The sequence below is a fragment of the Etheostoma spectabile genome, chromosome 5, assembly GCF_008692095.1.
Source record: "Etheostoma spectabile isolate EspeVRDwgs_2016 chromosome 5, UIUC_Espe_1.0, whole genome shotgun sequence".
NCBI lineage: Eukaryota > Metazoa > Chordata > Actinopteri > Perciformes > Percidae > Etheostoma > Etheostoma spectabile.
The window spans coordinates 10,309,851-10,328,577 of NC_045737.1; the positions used below are offsets into that span (position 1 = coordinate 10,309,851).

The 18,727-nt window shown below is 40.1% G+C and overlaps 1 protein-coding gene across 2 annotated transcripts in view; it reads left to right on the forward strand.

The window, feature by feature from the left end:
* Nucleotides 1–12,593, forward strand: part of gpat4 (glycerol-3-phosphate acyltransferase 4) — a 23,307-nt gene extending 10,714 nt beyond the window's left edge. Inside the window, exons 5-14 of one of the 2 annotated variants that reach the window (XR_004332061.1) lie at nucleotides 884–958; nucleotides 1,064–1,153; nucleotides 5,153–5,246; nucleotides 5,357–5,472; nucleotides 6,847–6,902; nucleotides 7,489–7,574; nucleotides 8,555–8,683; nucleotides 9,824–9,903; nucleotides 10,830–11,008; nucleotides 11,073–12,593. Coding sequence is in view for 1 of the 2 variants with exons in the window: in XM_032516223.1 (XP_032372114.1) it covers nucleotides 884–958; nucleotides 1,064–1,153; nucleotides 5,153–5,246; nucleotides 5,357–5,472; nucleotides 6,847–6,902; nucleotides 7,489–7,574; nucleotides 8,555–8,683; nucleotides 9,824–9,903; nucleotides 10,830–10,938 (835 nt within the window). In the remaining variant the exon portion in view is untranslated. Of the gene's footprint in view, nucleotides 1–883; nucleotides 959–1,063; nucleotides 1,154–5,152; nucleotides 5,247–5,356; nucleotides 5,473–6,846; nucleotides 6,903–7,488; nucleotides 7,575–8,554; nucleotides 8,684–9,823; nucleotides 9,904–10,829; nucleotides 11,043–11,072 lie in introns of those variants that run through there. The other variant, XM_032516223.1, reaches the window with a different exon arrangement.
* Nucleotides 12,594–18,727: the final 6,134 nt, after the last annotated feature.

Genomic DNA, 18,727 nt, shown 5'->3' on the forward strand with positions numbered 1-18,727 from the left:
GCCAGTGTAGTGAGTGGAGAATGGGGGGGGCAATGTGCTCATGTCTCTTATTCTATATTTCTCCCAATTTAAATCAACACCTTCTCCAGCCCCTGGCTCATCCCGTTGGCCAGTTTAATCACCACTTTCCTCCTAAGCCGGCACTATTCGAGGAAAAATATGAATATACATTTTTTTTAGCTTAGAATTGATACCACAATTCTCTGCCACGATTTCTTTCTCACAAAGTGTAATATTTATTGCACACATGAACCATGACAAAACAAAACAAGTTGGCAGTACCAAACAGATTTTTTTGGCACCTGTAGCACATCACCACAAGCCTGTAGACATAGAGGCTTCAATATAGAGAAGGATGAGCATTGCAGTGTTAAAGTAGTCTATATCAACAACGTTTCATGTCCGCAATTGCTCCGTTGCCGCCAGAAATTCTCCCGGATGTTCCTCTTTCCGGTCGGATGTTCATCCCCTTCCTCTGTGTCGGCGTTTTAACCTCCGGTAGATTTCTGAGGACTATGGTTACCTGGTCCTCAGATCTCTGCAGGGTAAATCCAGACAGCTAGCTAGACTATCTGTCCAATCTGAGTGTCCTGTTGCACGACTAAAACTACCTTTGAACATCCACATGTTCCTTCCCGGGGCTGTTTTCCAGCGGCACTGTGTCTCCGTCCGGCGCTTAGCAACGCCCAAGATGATTGTGATTGGTTTAAAGAAATGCAGGTGAACCATAGAATGATTTTCTCCCGTTCAGGACTGCTGTGTGGACTCGCCAGACCCTCCTCTGCATTGCTGTGGCGGAAGGTCTGGCATAGCGAGACTACTTGTTAAGCAGTTTCCTGTTGCAGGATCAGATGTAACCTGCCTGTCTGTCCGTCTCATTCAGGGTAACCCTCGCCTTCACTGGTGTTGGCCTCCTCGTCTTCCTCACCTGTGTCATCGGGCTGCTGCCAAGCGGAAGGTAAGACCGACAACAAGCTGGTCTGTTTGAATTTATCAGAAATAAAAACAGTTTGCCGTGTCGACACACAGAGTACGTCATGCTGTTCTATGCTTTCTCCCGTAGGTTAAAAAACTTTCTGAGTGAAAAAGTCCATCTGATGTGCTACAGAATATGTGTCCGAGCTCTGACGGCCATTATAACCTACCATAACAGGTAAGGGACCCCAACTTCCATCGGACGTGCTCTGTTCACGTCCAATGCAAACAGGGTTTGACTACTCAGATATAACAGAATCACTTTAACACAGCAGCAGGGTACTTCCTGGTACAGTGTTTACAGACCCAGTCAGATAAAGTTCAGGATGTGGGAGTTATTCAGTCTCTATACTGCATGTAAACACATGGAATCTAATCAGCTCTGATGCATGTAACTTACGGTTATGTCTACAGAAATAATGGAAGCAAAACAATGAATACATAAAAGACTTATAGCAGCAAGACCTGTTTCCTTAATATCATATTTCATAATATTTCCTTTATTGTCAAGTACGTTTTACACATGAGGTATGTTTCCTCTGCTTTTAACCCGTCCATACTAATTATGAGCAGTGGTTACGTGTATTACGTTTTGGTTTAAAAAACAAATATCTTCACGTCCACACTACTCGGCCGTTTCTAATCCCCTAAAACGGACATTTGGAAACACTGCAGCCACCGTTTTGTTTTAAAAACTCCGGGGTTGCTTTGTTGTCTGGACCAACACAAAGATAGAGTAAGATAAATTATGTTTTACTTAATGATTAATCACATGTATCCACACTTCTGGCACATGGCTAGAGCTCTGCAAAGCCCTTTAAACAAAATAAAAGTTAAGCATTGCTATTGTTAACTATTGACATCACAAAAAAATGCTCACAAACATTAAGGACAAATGGGAATGGTTTGACCTTTATAGAGTGTTATGCTTTTGGTAAAACAATTTTTGTGCTTTTTTTAAATTTTTTTTTATTACAAATTTCAAGACAAAACATGTTGCAACTCATAACTTGTCCAAATGCCATGACATTTAATCAGAAACTACCTTCAAATGTTACTTGTCCTGTTCACCTGGTCCCATTCTTCTTCTTCTAAAACATAATTCTCTGCAGGCCTCTTGCCTTGCAGGGAAAGGGGTCTACGCAAGACGACATAATGACAGAAACGTGGGTGTGTCAGCTCTTGTTTTGTGTGTGTGGTGTGTGTGTGTGTGTGTTGTGTGTGGTGTGTGTGTGTGTGTGTGTGTGTGTGTGTGTGTGTGTGTGTGTGTGTGTGTGTGTGTGTTAGAGAGTGAAAGGGAGGCTGCCTGAAGCTAGGCTCAGACTGTCTACATTCATGTTCATGCAGCAGAGTCGAGCCTCTGTAAAACACAAAGCCCTCGTCAGTAAGGGGAAGTCAATCAAGCTCCAGTCATTTTGTAAATAAAAAAAAAAACAACGCTTGGAGCTGCTGATTTCACGTTGCTAATCTGCAAGCACACGTTTCACTATCCTTAAACCTGTTTTCATCCAATTTCACTTTATGAGCACACACAACATATTTATCCAAAAGATTTCTGAATGTAGAAACATGAACTAAGTGCTTCTTAACACGGCAGAAGTTATTACAAATATGCAAATGAGATATGCTCGTTTTCACGAGCAGTCTAAATGCTCTTTGACAGTTTCATCTGCAGTAAGACAGTGTCCCACAGGCGTCACGTAACATGAGAGCGCCGTTACGAGCTGCGAAAGACAGAAGCTTTATCTTTATGCTGCAAAAAAATGAACGCTCTAGCTGTTGTGGTTTTTATTTTAGATCGATTTAAACAGGATCATGTGACCTCCCGCGGCTGCCGGCCGTTCTCTAATGGGTTCAACATAGTGCACCAGCGTTATTATCGAAGGGATGTTGCTAGTGAGGATATTGTTGCTTGTGAGTTAAGCTTTTTTGGACATTTTGTGCAAATCTAGCAGAGTATGAATCTAATCTAGAGTATGAATCTGAGCAGAATGTAAAGCAGTACGTGTTTCTTTTTTTATATATATATATATATATATATATATATATATATAATATATAGCATATAGGCACGTGCAGGAGGATGTGGAGGAGGAAGTTGATGCTTCATGTATTGTATTTATCAACTGTAGTCGAAACAGCTGGTGTTATGTTTGGTTAACCGCGGCGCAGGCTTGACTGAATTTGAAATTAAACTTTTGAAACGACATTTAAGTTGAAGATTGAGGGACATTGTTAGTTAGTGAGATTGCTCATTGTGGCAAAGTCAGCTTGTTCAATGTGGATGTTTTCTAGTTGGTTCTAGTTGTTTACTGAATGGCAAAGGCAAACATTTATGGGCTCATCTTGTGATTTTGGGCTTTTTTGCTTTCTTGTTATGTATCTTTTTGTCTTTTTTACTATAAAGTAATAAAACCCTAAGTACCCCCCAAAGGGACTTATCATCTTCCACTGACTGGCTAGTAGTCCTTACCCAGGTACTGTCAGGACCTCATACTCTGCTTCTGACTGGCTAGTAGTCCTTACCCAGGTACTGTACGGACCTCATACTCTGCTTCTGACTGGCTGTAGTCCTTACCTAGGTACTGTCAGGGCCCTCATACTTGCTTCTGACTGGCTAGTAGTCCTACCCAGGTACTGTCAAGACCTCATACTCTCTTCTGATGGCTAGTAGTCCTACCTAGGTACTGTCAGGGCCTCATACTCTGCTTCTGACTGGCTAGTAGTCCTTACCTAGGTACGGCAGGGCCTCATACTCTGCTCCTGATGGATAGAGTCCTTACCTAGGACCTGTGAGGGCCCTCATACTCTGCTCCTGACTGGCTAGTAGTCCTTACCTAGGACCTGTGAGGGCCCTCATACTCTGCTTCTGACTGGCTAGTAGTCCTTACCTAGGTACTGTCAGGGCCTCATACTCTGCTCTGATGGCTAGTAGTCCTTACCAGGTACTGTCAGGGCCTCATACTCTGCTTCTGACTGGCTAGTAGTCCTTACCTAGGTACGGTCAGGGCCTCATACTCTGCTCCTGACTGGCTAGTAGTCCTTACTAGGACCTGTGAGGGCCTCATACTCTGCTCCTGACTGGCTAGTAGTCCTTACCTAGGACCTGTGAGGGCCCTCATACTCTGCTTCTGACTGGCTAGTAGTCCTTACTAGGTACTGTCAGGGCTCTACTTGCTCCTGAATGGCTAGTAGTCCTTACCTAGGTACTGTCAGGGCCTCATACTTGCTTCTGATGGCTAGTAGTCCTTACCTAGGTACGGTCAGGGCCCATACTCTGCTTCTGACTGGCTAGTAGTCCTTACCTAGGTACTGTCAGGGCCCTCATACTCAGCTTCTGACTGGCTAGTAGTCCTTACCTAGGTACTGTCAGGGCCTCATACTCTGCTCCTGAATGGCTAGTAGTCCTTACCCAGGTACTGTGCATGTGTAACCTCCAACATAGATGGAACAGAAGTGAGATGTCTCACTCTGGAGCTAAAACGGAGAGCTCAACACACAGGGGGAAAAGAGGAGCTGCTGTAGCAATGTGTTGTACAACAAAAAATTGTGTTCTTTGAAAACAAAACCATATAATATAACCTCTAAACACAGTTATGAACCTGAAAATGAGCATAATTTGAACACACGGTCAACAGACAACCTGTTAACAGTGTAATCTGTTAATGTAAAACAAATGAAAACTCACAAAATATGACTAATATTATCAGATCTGTGGTTATTTATTTGCTCAAGGATCTGTATCATTTCTTGCGTCCTTCCGAATGTCTGCCATCAATGTCTGGCCTGTTACACGTGTTCCTCTCTACTCTGGGGCTAAAAATAGTAACAAGAGAGGAAGTGTAGCTCTCTCTCTTTCTCTCTCTCTCTGTGTCTCTATTTAAGAATGCAACTCTATCTTTAAGAATCTGGAGTTGGTTCGGATCCTGAATGCTCTGCGGGTCAAACCTTTAAATGTATCCACCATCGCTTTGTTTCCCCCAAGAAGACTAGGGGATGCAAAGCATACCCAACGTTAGAAGAATAACTTTTGTCTCTTGACTGCTTTTTTTTATTATTATCTTGCACTAAAAGTGTATTTTGACAATCAACATGGTTTCAGTTCCTGGTATTACATCCTCCATTAAGTGTCTTCACGACCCACGGTGTAACAGTCTTCCTGTTTCCACTTTTTCAGTGAAAATAAACCCAAGAACGGGGGCATCTGCGTCGCCAACCACACCTCACCCATCGATGTTATCATCCTGGCCAGCGATGGCTGCTACGCTATGGTAACTCCACTGCTGCTCAGCAGGAAGCTACAAAAACATTGACACGGGTCAATTTCTTTCCATTGCAGCTCCTTGTCTGTTGAAATGACATTTGTGTTTTGTGTTTTCAGGTCGGCCAAATTCACGGTGGCTTGATGGGGGTCATTCAGAGATCCATGGTCAAGGCCTGCCCGCACATTTGGTTTGAACGCTCAGAAGTCAAAGACAGACATCTAGTGGCCAAAAGGTAGAATTACAACCTTTGGTTTTTAGTCCAGGTTTTGTTATTGTACAGTTTTTTTCCGCCCTTAGTCTAAAGCTGGGGTGTCAAACTCATTTTAGTTCATGGGCCACATAACCCTATTTGGATCTGAAGTGGGCCAGAGCAGTAAACCACTCCGGAAAGATCAATAACTTTATCTGCCACGGAGTGTCTTCAGTTGGATGTTGGCCAATGCAAGTTGCTTCTTGCGTTTTAAGGCCATTGTAGAAAAAAAAAGTAATGTTATGGACCCAGGAGAGAGGGGTAACGTTCTGTGAAAGACTCTAAATTTCTAAGATTAAAGTCGTACATTTACCAAAAAGAACTTGCATATTCTCTGAGATTAAAGTCATACATTTGGAGTTAGAATGAATTACTTCTCTGCAATTTTCACACTTTGCAAAGTCATCCAGTGGGCCTGATTGGACCCTTTGGTGGGCCGGTTCTGGTCCACGGGCCGTATGTTTTGACACTCCTAGTCTTTAGGATTCTGTTGCATTCAGTTTGAGTTGTTGCAAAGTAAGTTTTTATGTTGATTTTGGTCTGTTGGGTAAAACTTATGTTTCTAATATTTTTTTAAATATTAATAATATAATATAAATAATATATTTTATTTCTTTATTATTATTATTTTTTTTTAACGGTTTTCTGTTTCCTGTATCTGTCTTTTATTGTCTGTAAAGCGACCTTGAGTGCTTAGAAAGGCGCTTTTAAATAAAATGTATTATTATTATTATTATTAATATTGTGTGTCTTAAGCCAAGTTCAGACCAAAGATTTGCGACAAGTCAACAGCCAATCAGGTCACAGCGATGTTGGCACGTCAAGTCGGTTACAAGACCGGTGGAAATGGACGGAGGCTCAACGAGCGCGGCGTATGGTTAAAACATTAATAAAACCGTCCTGTTCATATTTAAGCAGCTAAAAAACAGCCTGAACAGTCTGAAGGTAAAACGGATATACAGAGAGTTGTTGCTATGGAGATGATGTTCAAAAGCACCTCCTCATGCACTCACTCACTATTCCCTGTGTAGTGCTTATTAAATAGTATTATTTAGTATTTTGAATAAGGATATTTGTACTCCCAACTGTATATAGCTAGATATTTATATTTTTCTTTTTGTTTTTTAGACTTGGTATATTAATATTTATCACTCTACAGGCTCTGCACACCCATACAAGCATGTATTTATTTTCATGTATTAAGCTAATATCTCGACGTTTCTAAAGCGTTGCAGACGGCGTTTTGCAGAGAGTCTCAAGTTTTAACTCGTCTAGTTGCAAATCTTTGGTTTGAACTGGGCTTTAAGAATCTCAAAAAGATTTTTAATAATAACTCCCATGCTTGTTGTGTTGCAGATTGAGTGACCACGTAGAAGATAAAACTAAACTGCCCATTCTCATTTTCCCAGAAGGTGAGCATGTTTAACATTGTGATGCAGGAAGACTTAATAATAAAACTTCAAGGCAAGGCAAGGCAGCTTTATCTGTAGAGCACATTTCAGCAACAGGGCAATTCAAAGTGCTTTACACAAAATCAGTTAAACAGTAAAAACAGTTAAAAATCATAAGCATTAAAAACCGGTAAAACACACGAATAGACAGTTAAAAAATAGACACATGAAACACAAGAATAAAAGTTACAGTGCAGCATAAGATATTTAAAGAAATGAGCATTCATTTAAAGAAAGGCAGCATCAAAAAGAAAGGTCTTCAGCCTTGATTTAAAAGAACTGAGAGTAGCAGCGGATCTGCAGGTTTCTGGGAGTTTATTCCAGATATGAGGAGCATAGAAACTGAAAGCTGCTTCACCCTGTTTAGTTCTGACTCTGGGGACAGAAAGTAGACCTGTCCCAGATGACCTGAGAGGTCTGGGGGGGTCATAGTGCAGTAGCAGATCAGAAATGTATTTTGGACCTAAACCGTTTAGTCGTTTCAGTCATCTAGTTTTCCAAAAAAAACTTAAATATGTATTTGTGTATGAATACTCTAAATCCCCAGGTACCTGCATTAACAACACGTCAGTCATGATGTTTAAGAAAGGCAGTTTCGACATTGGTGCCACAGTCTACCCTGTGGCCATAAAGGTGAGTGTGTCCTCCTCCTCCTGTGAGATGCATGATCTGCTGCATGTAACTTTATTCGTTAACATTTCTTTAAACAGTGAACGCTAACACCAAAGTCACTTCTGGGTAGTCAAACGATAGTTGAGTGAAATTGTCTTAAATTGTAACGTTTAAAGAAAAGATATCAAGTTAAACCCGGAGGAGTTTCTGTGGTCTCTTTTACATGTGCTTACACACACACACACACACACACACACACACACACACACACACACACACACACACACACACACACACACACACACACACACACATCATCATCATCATCACATACCTTTCAACCTACATAGCGATTGGCATGGTGAACTTTCCATAAGATCATCTCTCAATGCGAATCAAACTGAAATAAAACCATTTCTGCGGGTTGTAAAAAGGCTAAAAAAAAGTTTTTTAAAAATCTAAATTTTAGACCTTAAAATGTCTTAAATCCCTACTGTGTTCTAGGTCTTAAATAACTGTAAACGGGTCCTAAGTTTTCCTACGTTCATGTAACGCTCCTAACGCTTGTTGAAATGTGTATTTTTGTTCTTTCTTTCGCTCTTCCAAATATAATTTACTGTAAATCAGTATTACTCTGTCGCTTTTATTCAAGTTTAATCATTTTATTTACTTTGTAAATACTTTGGGACACTTTTGCGTTTCATTGTACGTTTATGTCATTATATTGGTCTTGAAATTCCATTCATATAGATCTTAAAAAGGTCTTTTAAAAGTCTTGAATTGTTGACTTGTTGAAACTTGCAGAAACTGTCAGTTACTTAAGTTCTCCAAGCCAACGTTAGTCAAAGAGCTGACGCATGAAAGCAACAAATATGCATTTGTACATTTGTATGTATGTACGGGCCGCAGGAGCGTCCTACCCCGAGGTTATCCTTAACCGACACTGTGATTGTGTCTATACATGTACTGATGATTCATTCTGGTGTGTTTGGTCCTTGCAGTATGACCCACGATTTGGAGACGCCTTCTGGAACAGCAGCAAGTTTGGGATGGTCAACTACCTGTTACGCATGATGAGCAGCTGGGCCATCGTCTGCAGCGTGTGGTACCTTCCCCCCATGTCCAGAGAGGTGAGACTCCATCGATAACACATTACTGTCTTCAACATATAAGCAGGACTAATTTAGTCTCTCATGCTCTGGTTTATCGGCATTTCTTTAAACCAATCACAATCGTGTTGGGCGGGGCTAAGTGCCGGACGGAGCCACGGGGCCGCTGCAAAGAACCTCGGTAAAGAACTTGTTTTGGTGGAACATGTGTATGTTCAAAAGTTATTTTAGTTGTCAACCCAAAACTCAGATTGGACAGATAGTCTAGCTAGCGGTCTGGATTTACCCTGCAGAGACCTGAGGACCAGGTAACCATAGTCCTCAGATTGGACAGATAGTCTAGCTAGCGGTCTGGATTTACCCTGCAGAGATCTGAGGACCAGGTAACCATAGTCCTCATGAATCCACAGGAGTCAAAAATTACTCAAAGAAACCGGAAGGTAAAGGACATCTGGCCAAAATGAGGGAAAACTGGTGGAGCAATCCCGGAAATTAAACATCATCTATATAGACAATGCTGCATTTAACCATGGACGTACGATAACACCTGGACACAGCGTTGGAGGCGGAGCCCCGTTCATCCCTATGAGAGTTGCTCAGTGGCACGAGAGCCAAAAACGACCCAGATGATCGCCGCTGCTTTGTCACTGTGAGGCTCATAGAGGAGCTGCAGGACAGACCGCCGCTGGCCGAGCCAGCTACTTCCTGTTACGCGCTCCGCTAACTTGATTGTGTCTTTTAGACTTTCCAAATGTCATCCGACCGAATGGATCAAAGTCTAAGAGTTGTGACGCTCTAAAAAAATGTATCCACTGATTTGGGGCTCCTGCACACACGCCTGTTCTTCACGTGACACGCAAGCGTGTTTGAAGCGTTTCCAGGCAAAATAGAATACGAAAAGAAGTTTATGTGTCATTTTGACACAAATAGATTTCATAAATAAATGATTTTAATTTTTTATAATTTTTTTTTTTAAATTGTATTTCAATTCTGATAAAACAATAACATGGACTTGTTTAATTTTCTTTCAAAACCCAGCGCCCTTCCTATGGGGTCTGCATTCAGCACTTGCTGATTCAATGAGAATTGCTTTTTTATCTGATAATAACTGTGCTGTAAATGATTTGTTGTGCCTGTGTTTATGCTGATCTTCTCCAACAGGCGGATGAAGACGCCGTACAGTTTGCCAATCGTGTGAAGGCTGCAATAGCCAGGCAAGGCGGACTGGTCGACCTCCTGTGGTAAGATAGCGCTTAAAGGTGCTGTAGGTAGGATTGTGAAGATCCAGGACTTCTCAGTCCCTCCCCCCTTTCCATTAAAGCCCAAAACGCTCTCCTAAGCCCCTCCCCCCACAAAGGGAGCGCTGTGCACAATGGAGCGCGTGTGAAGAAGGGTGAAGGGGCGGAAACTTATCTGCAGCTCGTGCACAGTGGAAGGGGGAGGGGAGGACGCTATGAAATGCATGTGCCTGAGCGGGGGGGGGGGGGGGGGGGGGGGGGGGGGGGGGGGGGGGGGGATTTTGGTGCTAGGGAGTGTGGCAAGCTGGTTTAGCCAAGGCCAACGGGGAAGAAGGTCAAATTACAGGTGTTGGCCATCGGAGGGGCATGCGATAGCAAGGGGGGGACCAGCTATAAAACTCTGAGTCTCAGTTCAGGGAAGCACTTTGAAACAGTAGCATTTATTTTTTATATACATACAGTATAATTGTGCTTCAAATAAAAAAAAGTATTTACCTACACCTTATTGTTGTTTAAAATCATTTATGAAATATGTATGAATGTATATGGAGGGTGATAAAAACTTAACCTTGAAATTGTGGCGTTAACGGCGACACGAGGAAAGATTTGGGTGCATTTAGATTTTGTGTTGGTGCACTTCATTAAAAAAGTTAGGCGCACCCGTGCAACCAAGACAAAAAGTTAGTCTGGAGGCCTGAAGAAGATAGACGTTATGATGGCGTGTTCCATCTCTTACACAGTCAATATTGAACTTGGCTTAACTTTGAAAGCAATTAGCAATTAGACTTTTACCCCAAATCCTTCAGCCCTGGTATTGAGTCTGCATTTCATTGCTCTGTCGTACCTAGTCAGCTAAGAAGCTGTGAACTGCATAATGGTCTGCTACTTCATTTGTCGTTGTCACTAATTTCCCACTTTCCCGTTTGTAGGGACGGAGGATTGAAGCGAGGAAAAGTAAAAGATACCTTTAAAGAAGAGCAACAGAAGCTGTACAGTAAAATGCTGGTGGGCACCCCAGAGGACCGCAGTCGCTCCTGAAGGTCCCCGTGTGGGGGCGGACCGGCTCAGTGACCCACCTGGGCACCTGGGACTCTAACAGACAGTCGGCCTCTCTCTCTCTCTCTCTCTCTCTCTCTCTCTCTCTCTCTCTCTCTCTCTCTCTCTCTCTCTCTCTCTCTCTCTACTGGAGCTCCTTGACTGGACTCCTTTCTGATGTCAACAGTCCTCCATCTGGCTCCCCCGGTCACTGCCTTAGCCAGGCACGATCAGTTTGCGTCGCTGTTACGGGTCGTTCGGAGTCCGCTGCCCTTTGTGGGACTAGCTCGACTGAAGCTCTGCTCGCATTAGAACGAGAAGAAGGTGCACACAGAAAAGGAGCTTTGTCTTCTTTGTTGTCTTGTGAGGGGAAAACTTGTATTGTTATATATCATCGAGTTACTGTGTTTGTTTGGTAGTTTCAACTTTTTCATTGTCATTTGACTGTCATGTTTGTATCACACTGTGGTAACGTTACAGAGCTGATTATACCTGGGATATAGAAGAGAGATACTGTAGAGAAGAACTAGTTTGTTTTAAAGCTAAAACTTGTGACTGAGTTGGGGTTCTGCATGACTGGCGTGTGTCCATGATTTAGGGCACAACGCCAGATTTTGTTACATTTGAGATATTTTTATGGGCTTTTTCCAAGAGGAAAAAAAAAAATGTTTTAACGTATTTTCAACTTTGTGTTTTACATTAAGACTTGTATCGACACATGTGGTCACTACAGGAGTCTCAGTGCAGATGAGCTCTTGTTGTGTTGTCTGTTTTCTTCCGTTGAATGTGTAAATCCTCACATTATGAAATTGAAATTGAGCACCCACAGTTTCTCTGATGGAGGTTTATGGAGTGATGTTCCAGCTAATAAGGCAGCAGAACTGGAGTAAAAGGGTTTGTAGTCCATTCATTAGGATTTTATTTGGGATGCTTTAAGCATTGTACCTTTAAAGGCCCATGGCACACAAGTAGTAACATAAGACAGTCGCAATTGGTCTCCTGAAGCCCTATTCGCACGGGAGGGACCTCTAGTAAATTGTAATAATTTGTGGAGGTTGTCTGTCATATTAATCCCGTGTGACTCTGACAATTCCACCGCAAATAACCGAGTACATTTCTCCAAACACCAAGGTGGTGTTGTGATTTTATTTAATTTTTTTTTTCAGTCCCGTCTCTGTGATCCAGAGTTGTATTGGCTGCGTTGGCAATTATTAATGAAAGTTTCGACATTGTATCTGAGGGATAATGTCAGTACATTTGAGTAAAATACAGACTTTGCGCATCCCGTGTGAAATAGGGCTTTTAACGTAGTTCTAATGAGAATTAGCTAATACATATTCTTATTAATATACTTCCTAACAGGCATCATGTTACATTGGCTTCCTGCTATTGCAGTGACTATCTTGCCTAATTTATTTTAATTTAACTATGAAAGCTGTTGTCTTTATTCCCCTCCCTATCATTGGTGATCTTTCCTGTACTTGGCAGCCTCTTCATGGAGAGGCAGTTGTAGTTTGCTGGAGATGAGGATCCCAGGGGACAGCCGTGGGACGTTTCTCCCTGAGGCCCTCATCCCTCCAGTTTACCGTTTATCAGGGACATTCGTCATTTAGATTGTGTCCAATCTGTTCATCCAAATTAAATGTTCAAGATGTGACAACTTCTGACTTCAGGGTTTCTTTGTGCTTCTCACACTGTCGATCGTGTTAGTTTTCCTGTGATGCACAAAGGGGTTTTCAATTAATTTCAATTTTACTTATATAGCGCCAAATCACAACAACCGTTATCTCACTGCGCTTTCCATAAAGAGAGACCACACTCTGGGATGCTATTTACAGAAACCACACAGTTCCCACCAAGAGCAAGCACTAGGACACAGAGGCAAGGAAAAAATTCTTAAGAGGCGAGAAACTGGGGAGAAGAACCATCGCTCAGGTGGGGGGGGGCATCTGCCTCAACCAGTGGGGGTAGAGCGAGAGAGAGAGAGAGACAGAGAGGAGCATGGAGGAATTGTAGCAGAGGGTGTGGAACAGGAAGATGGAGGCAGCAGGTGACTCCAACCACAGATCCAGAGCCAGAAACACCTGCAGGAAGCGATGGGGGGGAGTAGAGAGGAGGGGAGGGAGGAGAGAGAGGAGAGGGGGAGAGAGAGAGGAGAGGGGGAGAGAGAGGGGAGGGAAGAGGGGGAGAGAGAGAGGAGGGAGAGGGGGAGAGAGAGGAGGGAGAGGGGGGAGAGAGAGAGGAGGGAGAGGGGGGGAAGAGAGAGAGGAGGGGAGAGGGCGAGAGAGCACAAGACTCCGGGAAAGGGAAGAAGTTGAGTTAGTAACGTGCATTAATGGGATGAGGTTACATACAGATGGAGAGAAACCTGTTCCTACAGAAGCATATGAAACTAGAAGTCTCATAACACGGCAAGTGAGGTTCACAGTATTTTAGATACAATAGTCTAGTATTTAAAATAAATATCTGCTGTATTTCAATATATTTATACACATATTTCCACAGGTGGAAAGTAACAAAATTAATTTACTCACATTATTGAGTAGTTTTGTTGTGTATTTTGTATTTTTCAAGTAGTTTTTAAAACTGGTAAATAGAATTGTACTTGTTTACATTTTGAGTGAAGTACCGGTAGTGAATTTGGCTACATTACAAATCCCATCTGGTACTGAGTAAAAACCAAAAACCAAAAGAAAGGAACAAATTCCTCCCGGATCCCCTACGGTACGAAGCCAGCGTCTCTGCTGGTTGCCTCCCGAGGCCTCACTGACCCCTTGTCCTACATAATCCCCCCCCCCCCACCCTGTACAGCTGAACTACACTTACAGCTGGAACTACAACTATACCGCTGACTACAACATTTTAACTACACTACCCTTTTGAACTCAACACTACCCTGTTACTACAACTACCTGTTTGAACTACAACTAACCCTGTTGAGACTACTCTACCCTGTTGACCTCAACACCCTTTTGAACTACAACACCATGTTTAACTACAACTATACAGTTGACTACAACTATCATGCACTAACTACCCTGTTGACTACAACTACCCTACGTTGAACTACAACTACCCTGTTGAACTACACTACCCTGTTGAACTAGCACAACTACCCTGTTTGACTACAACTACCTGTTGAACTACAACTATACAGTTGAACTACACACTATACAGTTGATATACACTCCCCTGTTGAACTACAACTATACAGTTGAACTACAACTATACAATTGAGCTACAACTCACCTACGTTGTGACCTACAACCTACAGTTGAACTACACTACCCCCTGTAAACCTACAACAACCCTGTTTGAACTACAACTTACATGTTGAAACTACACTACCCTGTTTGACTACAACTACCCTGTTGAACTACAACTACCCTGTTGAACTACAACTATACAGTTGAGCTACAACTATACAGTTGAACTACAACTATACAGTTGAACTACAACTACCTTGTTGAACTACAACTATACAGTTGAACTACAACTATACAGTTGAACTATGCAGTTGAACTACAACTACCCAGTTGAACTACAACTACCCAGTTGAACTTTAAACTTTAGAAAGAGCTCAACAGAGTCAAGTTGTCCTGTTTAAAACTCCAAATTGTTATTAACAGTTTTTTTAATATATTTATTATAAAAGTTTATGTTCTTTTCCTTTTTACTGACAAATATTTTCCAAAACCAAATCATTTCTCATTCCATATTTTTAGAACTGAATGTTTTTGCTCCGAACTTGTTTTTTTTTTCCGTGCTATTCTTGGCGAGCCAGCCCAGGACCCATTTCAGAATAACATGTCCTATCTGATTATTATCCAGCGGGCACCAAGCTGCTATAACTCAGTCTGCCATGAGGGTTGAGAGCACCATTTTGAACATTTTGAACATTTCATGTTTATTCCCTAGTGTCGAATGTCCTCAGGATCTGGTCTAAATAACATCTCTTTCCATTAATGTGTGCTCCCGATTCTTCTGCAGCAGCTTCATCAAAAACCCAGGGCTCACCTCCACTGGCTGCAACCAACCGCCTCGGCTCATTCAGAAAGGTCCCCCCCCCCCCCCCCCCCTTTAACTTTTTTTTCTTTTTTTTTTTTTTTTTTAACTTTTTTTTTTTCTTTTTTTTTTTTTTTTTTACCTTTTTTTTTTTTTTTTTTTTTTTTTTTTTTTTTTACTTTTTTTTTTTATTTTTTTTTTTTTTTTTTTTAACTTTTTTTTTTTTTTTTTTTTTTTTTTTTTTTTTTTTTTTTTTTTTGTTTTTTTTTTTTTTTTTTAACTTGTTTTTTTTTAAACTTTTTTTTTTTTTTATTTTTTTTTTTTTTTTTTTTTTTTTTTTTTTTTTTTTTTTTTTTTGTTACTTTTTTTTTTTTTTTTTTTTTGTACTTTTTTTTGTTTTCTGTTTTTTTTTACTTTTTTAACTTTTTTTTTTTTAACTTTTTTTTTTTTTTTTTTTTTTTTTACTTTTTTTTTTTTTTTTTTTTTTTTTTTTTTTTTTTTTTTTTTTTTTTTTTTTAACTTTTTTTTTTTTTTTTTTTTTTTTTTTTTCTGTTTTTTTTTTTTTTTTTTTAACTTTTTCTTTTTTTTTTTTTTTTTTTAAACTTTTTACTTTTTCCTTGTTTCGACCGGTGATGGACACGACAGCGTTCTTCTGTTTCATTGAAATGGGTTCAAATGGATCTGTTGACAGTTGAGAATAAAGCACACAGATGCTCGGGGAGGCTTAAGAGGAATCCGGGAGAAGGAGCGCTGTGAAATGGTTGAGTGCAGAGCTCACTGACGGCGCTATGGTGAACCGAAGTCAGGGCCCTCCCCTCCCCCCCCCCCCCCCGGCCGACCCTGGGCTGGACCTCAGACTGCAGGACGTCACAGATCCATCCACTCCGAATAAGACTCTTACAGCTCCATTAGCTCTGCTAATTGGGAACTTGGCGATATTGTGAAGAAACTAATTTCAAATCTAATCAAAAGAACTTTATTTTCCCTGTGAGGGAACTTCAGGCACATTCAAACACAACATACAATAATATATATAGTCCACATTAATCATACCAAAGAATAAATAAATGCTATGTACTAAAAGAAACTAAAACAAACCTGGGGGTAGTAGTTGGAGGGTGGGTAGGGAGAAAAGTTCAGAGAGAAGAAAATAGAAATTATGATTTAATTTAAAGAATAAATCGGCTGTAACACCTGAACACAGGGTTTTTGAAGAGGTAGCAAAAAGGATGAATATGTAATATAAATGGTAGAAATAAATAGCTAAAACGAATGTACAAGCGGCTGAAATAGTTAAAACTACTGACTGAACAGTTGAAGCCTTCACTCCCAAGTAGTAGTAGTACAATTGATGACCAAACCAACCTAAATATTGACAGTTAAGTTGTATGAAAAAGTAACAATATCCAATTTAAACCAAAAAGGTTGGGAGGTGCTGATCCACTGAATAGAGAAGAGATCTGCGTTAAATATTGTGGTTACTGGTTGTTGTTGTGATGACTGGAAGTTGTCGGAGGAAGGCCGTTCTTGAGAATATGACATGACTCTACGTCATGTACATAAAAACAAAACTAGTCCCACAGATGCTTTTATGCAAGAGCAGCGCATGGGCTGTGCAATGGTTGCAATGTACATAAAGATAATAATGATTACTGGATGAGCACACACCTAAGAGGCAAAGTCACACATAAAGATAAGACCCTTCTTATTGGTTTATATCATTTGGAAACTTTCCAGTTGTAAAACAGATACTGAGAACAATTAACCCTTATGTTGTCTTTGGGTCAAATTGAACCGTTGTCCTATACCAATGTTCTTTTTAACTACCCAAAATAACATGATTGATTCCACACAACGCTCTTTGGCAAGTGCAAATCTCTACTTTCATTAATTTTGGGACGTCTTATTCAATTTTTATTGCAATTGGAGAAAAAAATGGAAGTGTTTTTGAAATAGTGTTGAGTAAAAGTTGACATATTCCAGTCTGTGATTATCATCAACATCCATTCCTTTAATTTTAGTCTCAATAATTCCTAATTTCTGCTTTTCTAACTCAAACATTAGGTATAATTTCCTATAAATGAGGTTTATTGACCATAAATTCAAAAAATAACTGTAAAACTAAAGTTAAGTTAGTGTTACGTAGTGTTGAACATGTCACAACATGGACAAACGTTGAAAAAAGCATCAAAAGTGTTGAAAAAAGGGACAAAAACATGAGAAAAAGTAAAAAACATTGATATAAAGTGTCAACAAAAGTGTTGATTTTCTATTTTGACGGGAAGACAGCACGAGGGTTAAAAGCGAAAGCAAACTGTCCTCGGTGAAAGGAGATTATGATTTGAAAGAAAACATGTTCACAGAAAGCAAATAACTTCCTGTTGAGACTTCACAGAATGAGCGTGGTATGTTGGGTGCTGAGCTGAGAGTCCTCTCAAGTATTTAAATGGGTAGTTTAATATATAAACAGTGTTTTATATCATCTTCTACAGTCATTATTGTAATAAAATAGTATTAAATAGGGCCCCAGTGGTTCCCAACCTTGTTAGTCTGAGGTTCCCCTACAGCCTCTTCTTCCATTCCCAGTGTTTGTTCCTAATGTTAACACTATTCATCATATTATACAAGTGGATATTGTTATTGTTATAGTGGATATATTGTGGCTATTTAAGGTTGTTTTGGTCAACAATCATGCTACCAGAGACAGTTTAGATATCACAGAGTATGGAGGTACTAATACTACTAGGAGTGAAGCTGAATGTTTTAACAGTTAAATACTTTTAGCTAACTATTTGAACTGGTTAGTCAGTAGTTTTAGCTAACTATTTCAACAGTTAACTGTTCAACATAGTTAGCTAAAACTACGACTAAAACTCAGTTGATAACATCACTAGTTAGCTAAAAACACTGACTAAGTTCTAATAGTTAGCTAAAACTACTGACTAAACAGTTTACATAGTTAGCTAAAACTACTGAGCTAACAGTTCACCTAGTTAGCTAAAACTGACTGACTGGAAACTGTTAAAATAGTTAGCTAAAACTACGACTAACAAGTTCACATAGTTAGCAAACTACTGACTAAACTGTTTCTAAGTTGCTAAAACTATGACTAACACTTTAAATAGTTAGCTAAGACTACTGACTAAATAGCTCATATCTTTAAGCTAAACTACTGACTAAAGAGTTGAAATAGTTAGCTAAAACTACTGACTAAATAGCTCATATAGTTAGCTAAAACTACTGACTAAACTGTTGAAATAGTTAGCTAAAACTACTGACTAACCAGTTCAAATAGTTAGCTAAAACTACTGACTAAATAGCTCATATAGTTAGCTAAAACTACTGACTAAACTGTTTAAATAGTTAGCTAAACACTCGACTAACATGTCATAATAGTTGGAGCTAAAACTACTGACTAAATAGCTCTATAGTTAGCTAAAACTACTGACTAACCAGTTGCAACGTTAGCTAAAACTACTGACTAACAGTTCAAATACTAAACTATGACTAAATAGCTCATATAGTTGTCTAAAAATACTGACTAAACTGTTGAAATAGTAGCTAAAACTACTGACAACCAGTTCAAATAGTTAGCTAAAAGTATTTAACTGTTAAAACAATTCAGACTCACTCCTAGTAGTATTAGTACCTCCATACTCGTGATATCTAAACTGTCTCTGGTAGCATGATTGTGACCAAAACAACCTTATAAATAGCCACAATAGATCCCTATCACAACTACGAAATCGCACTTGTATATATGATGAATAGTGTTAAACATTAGTGC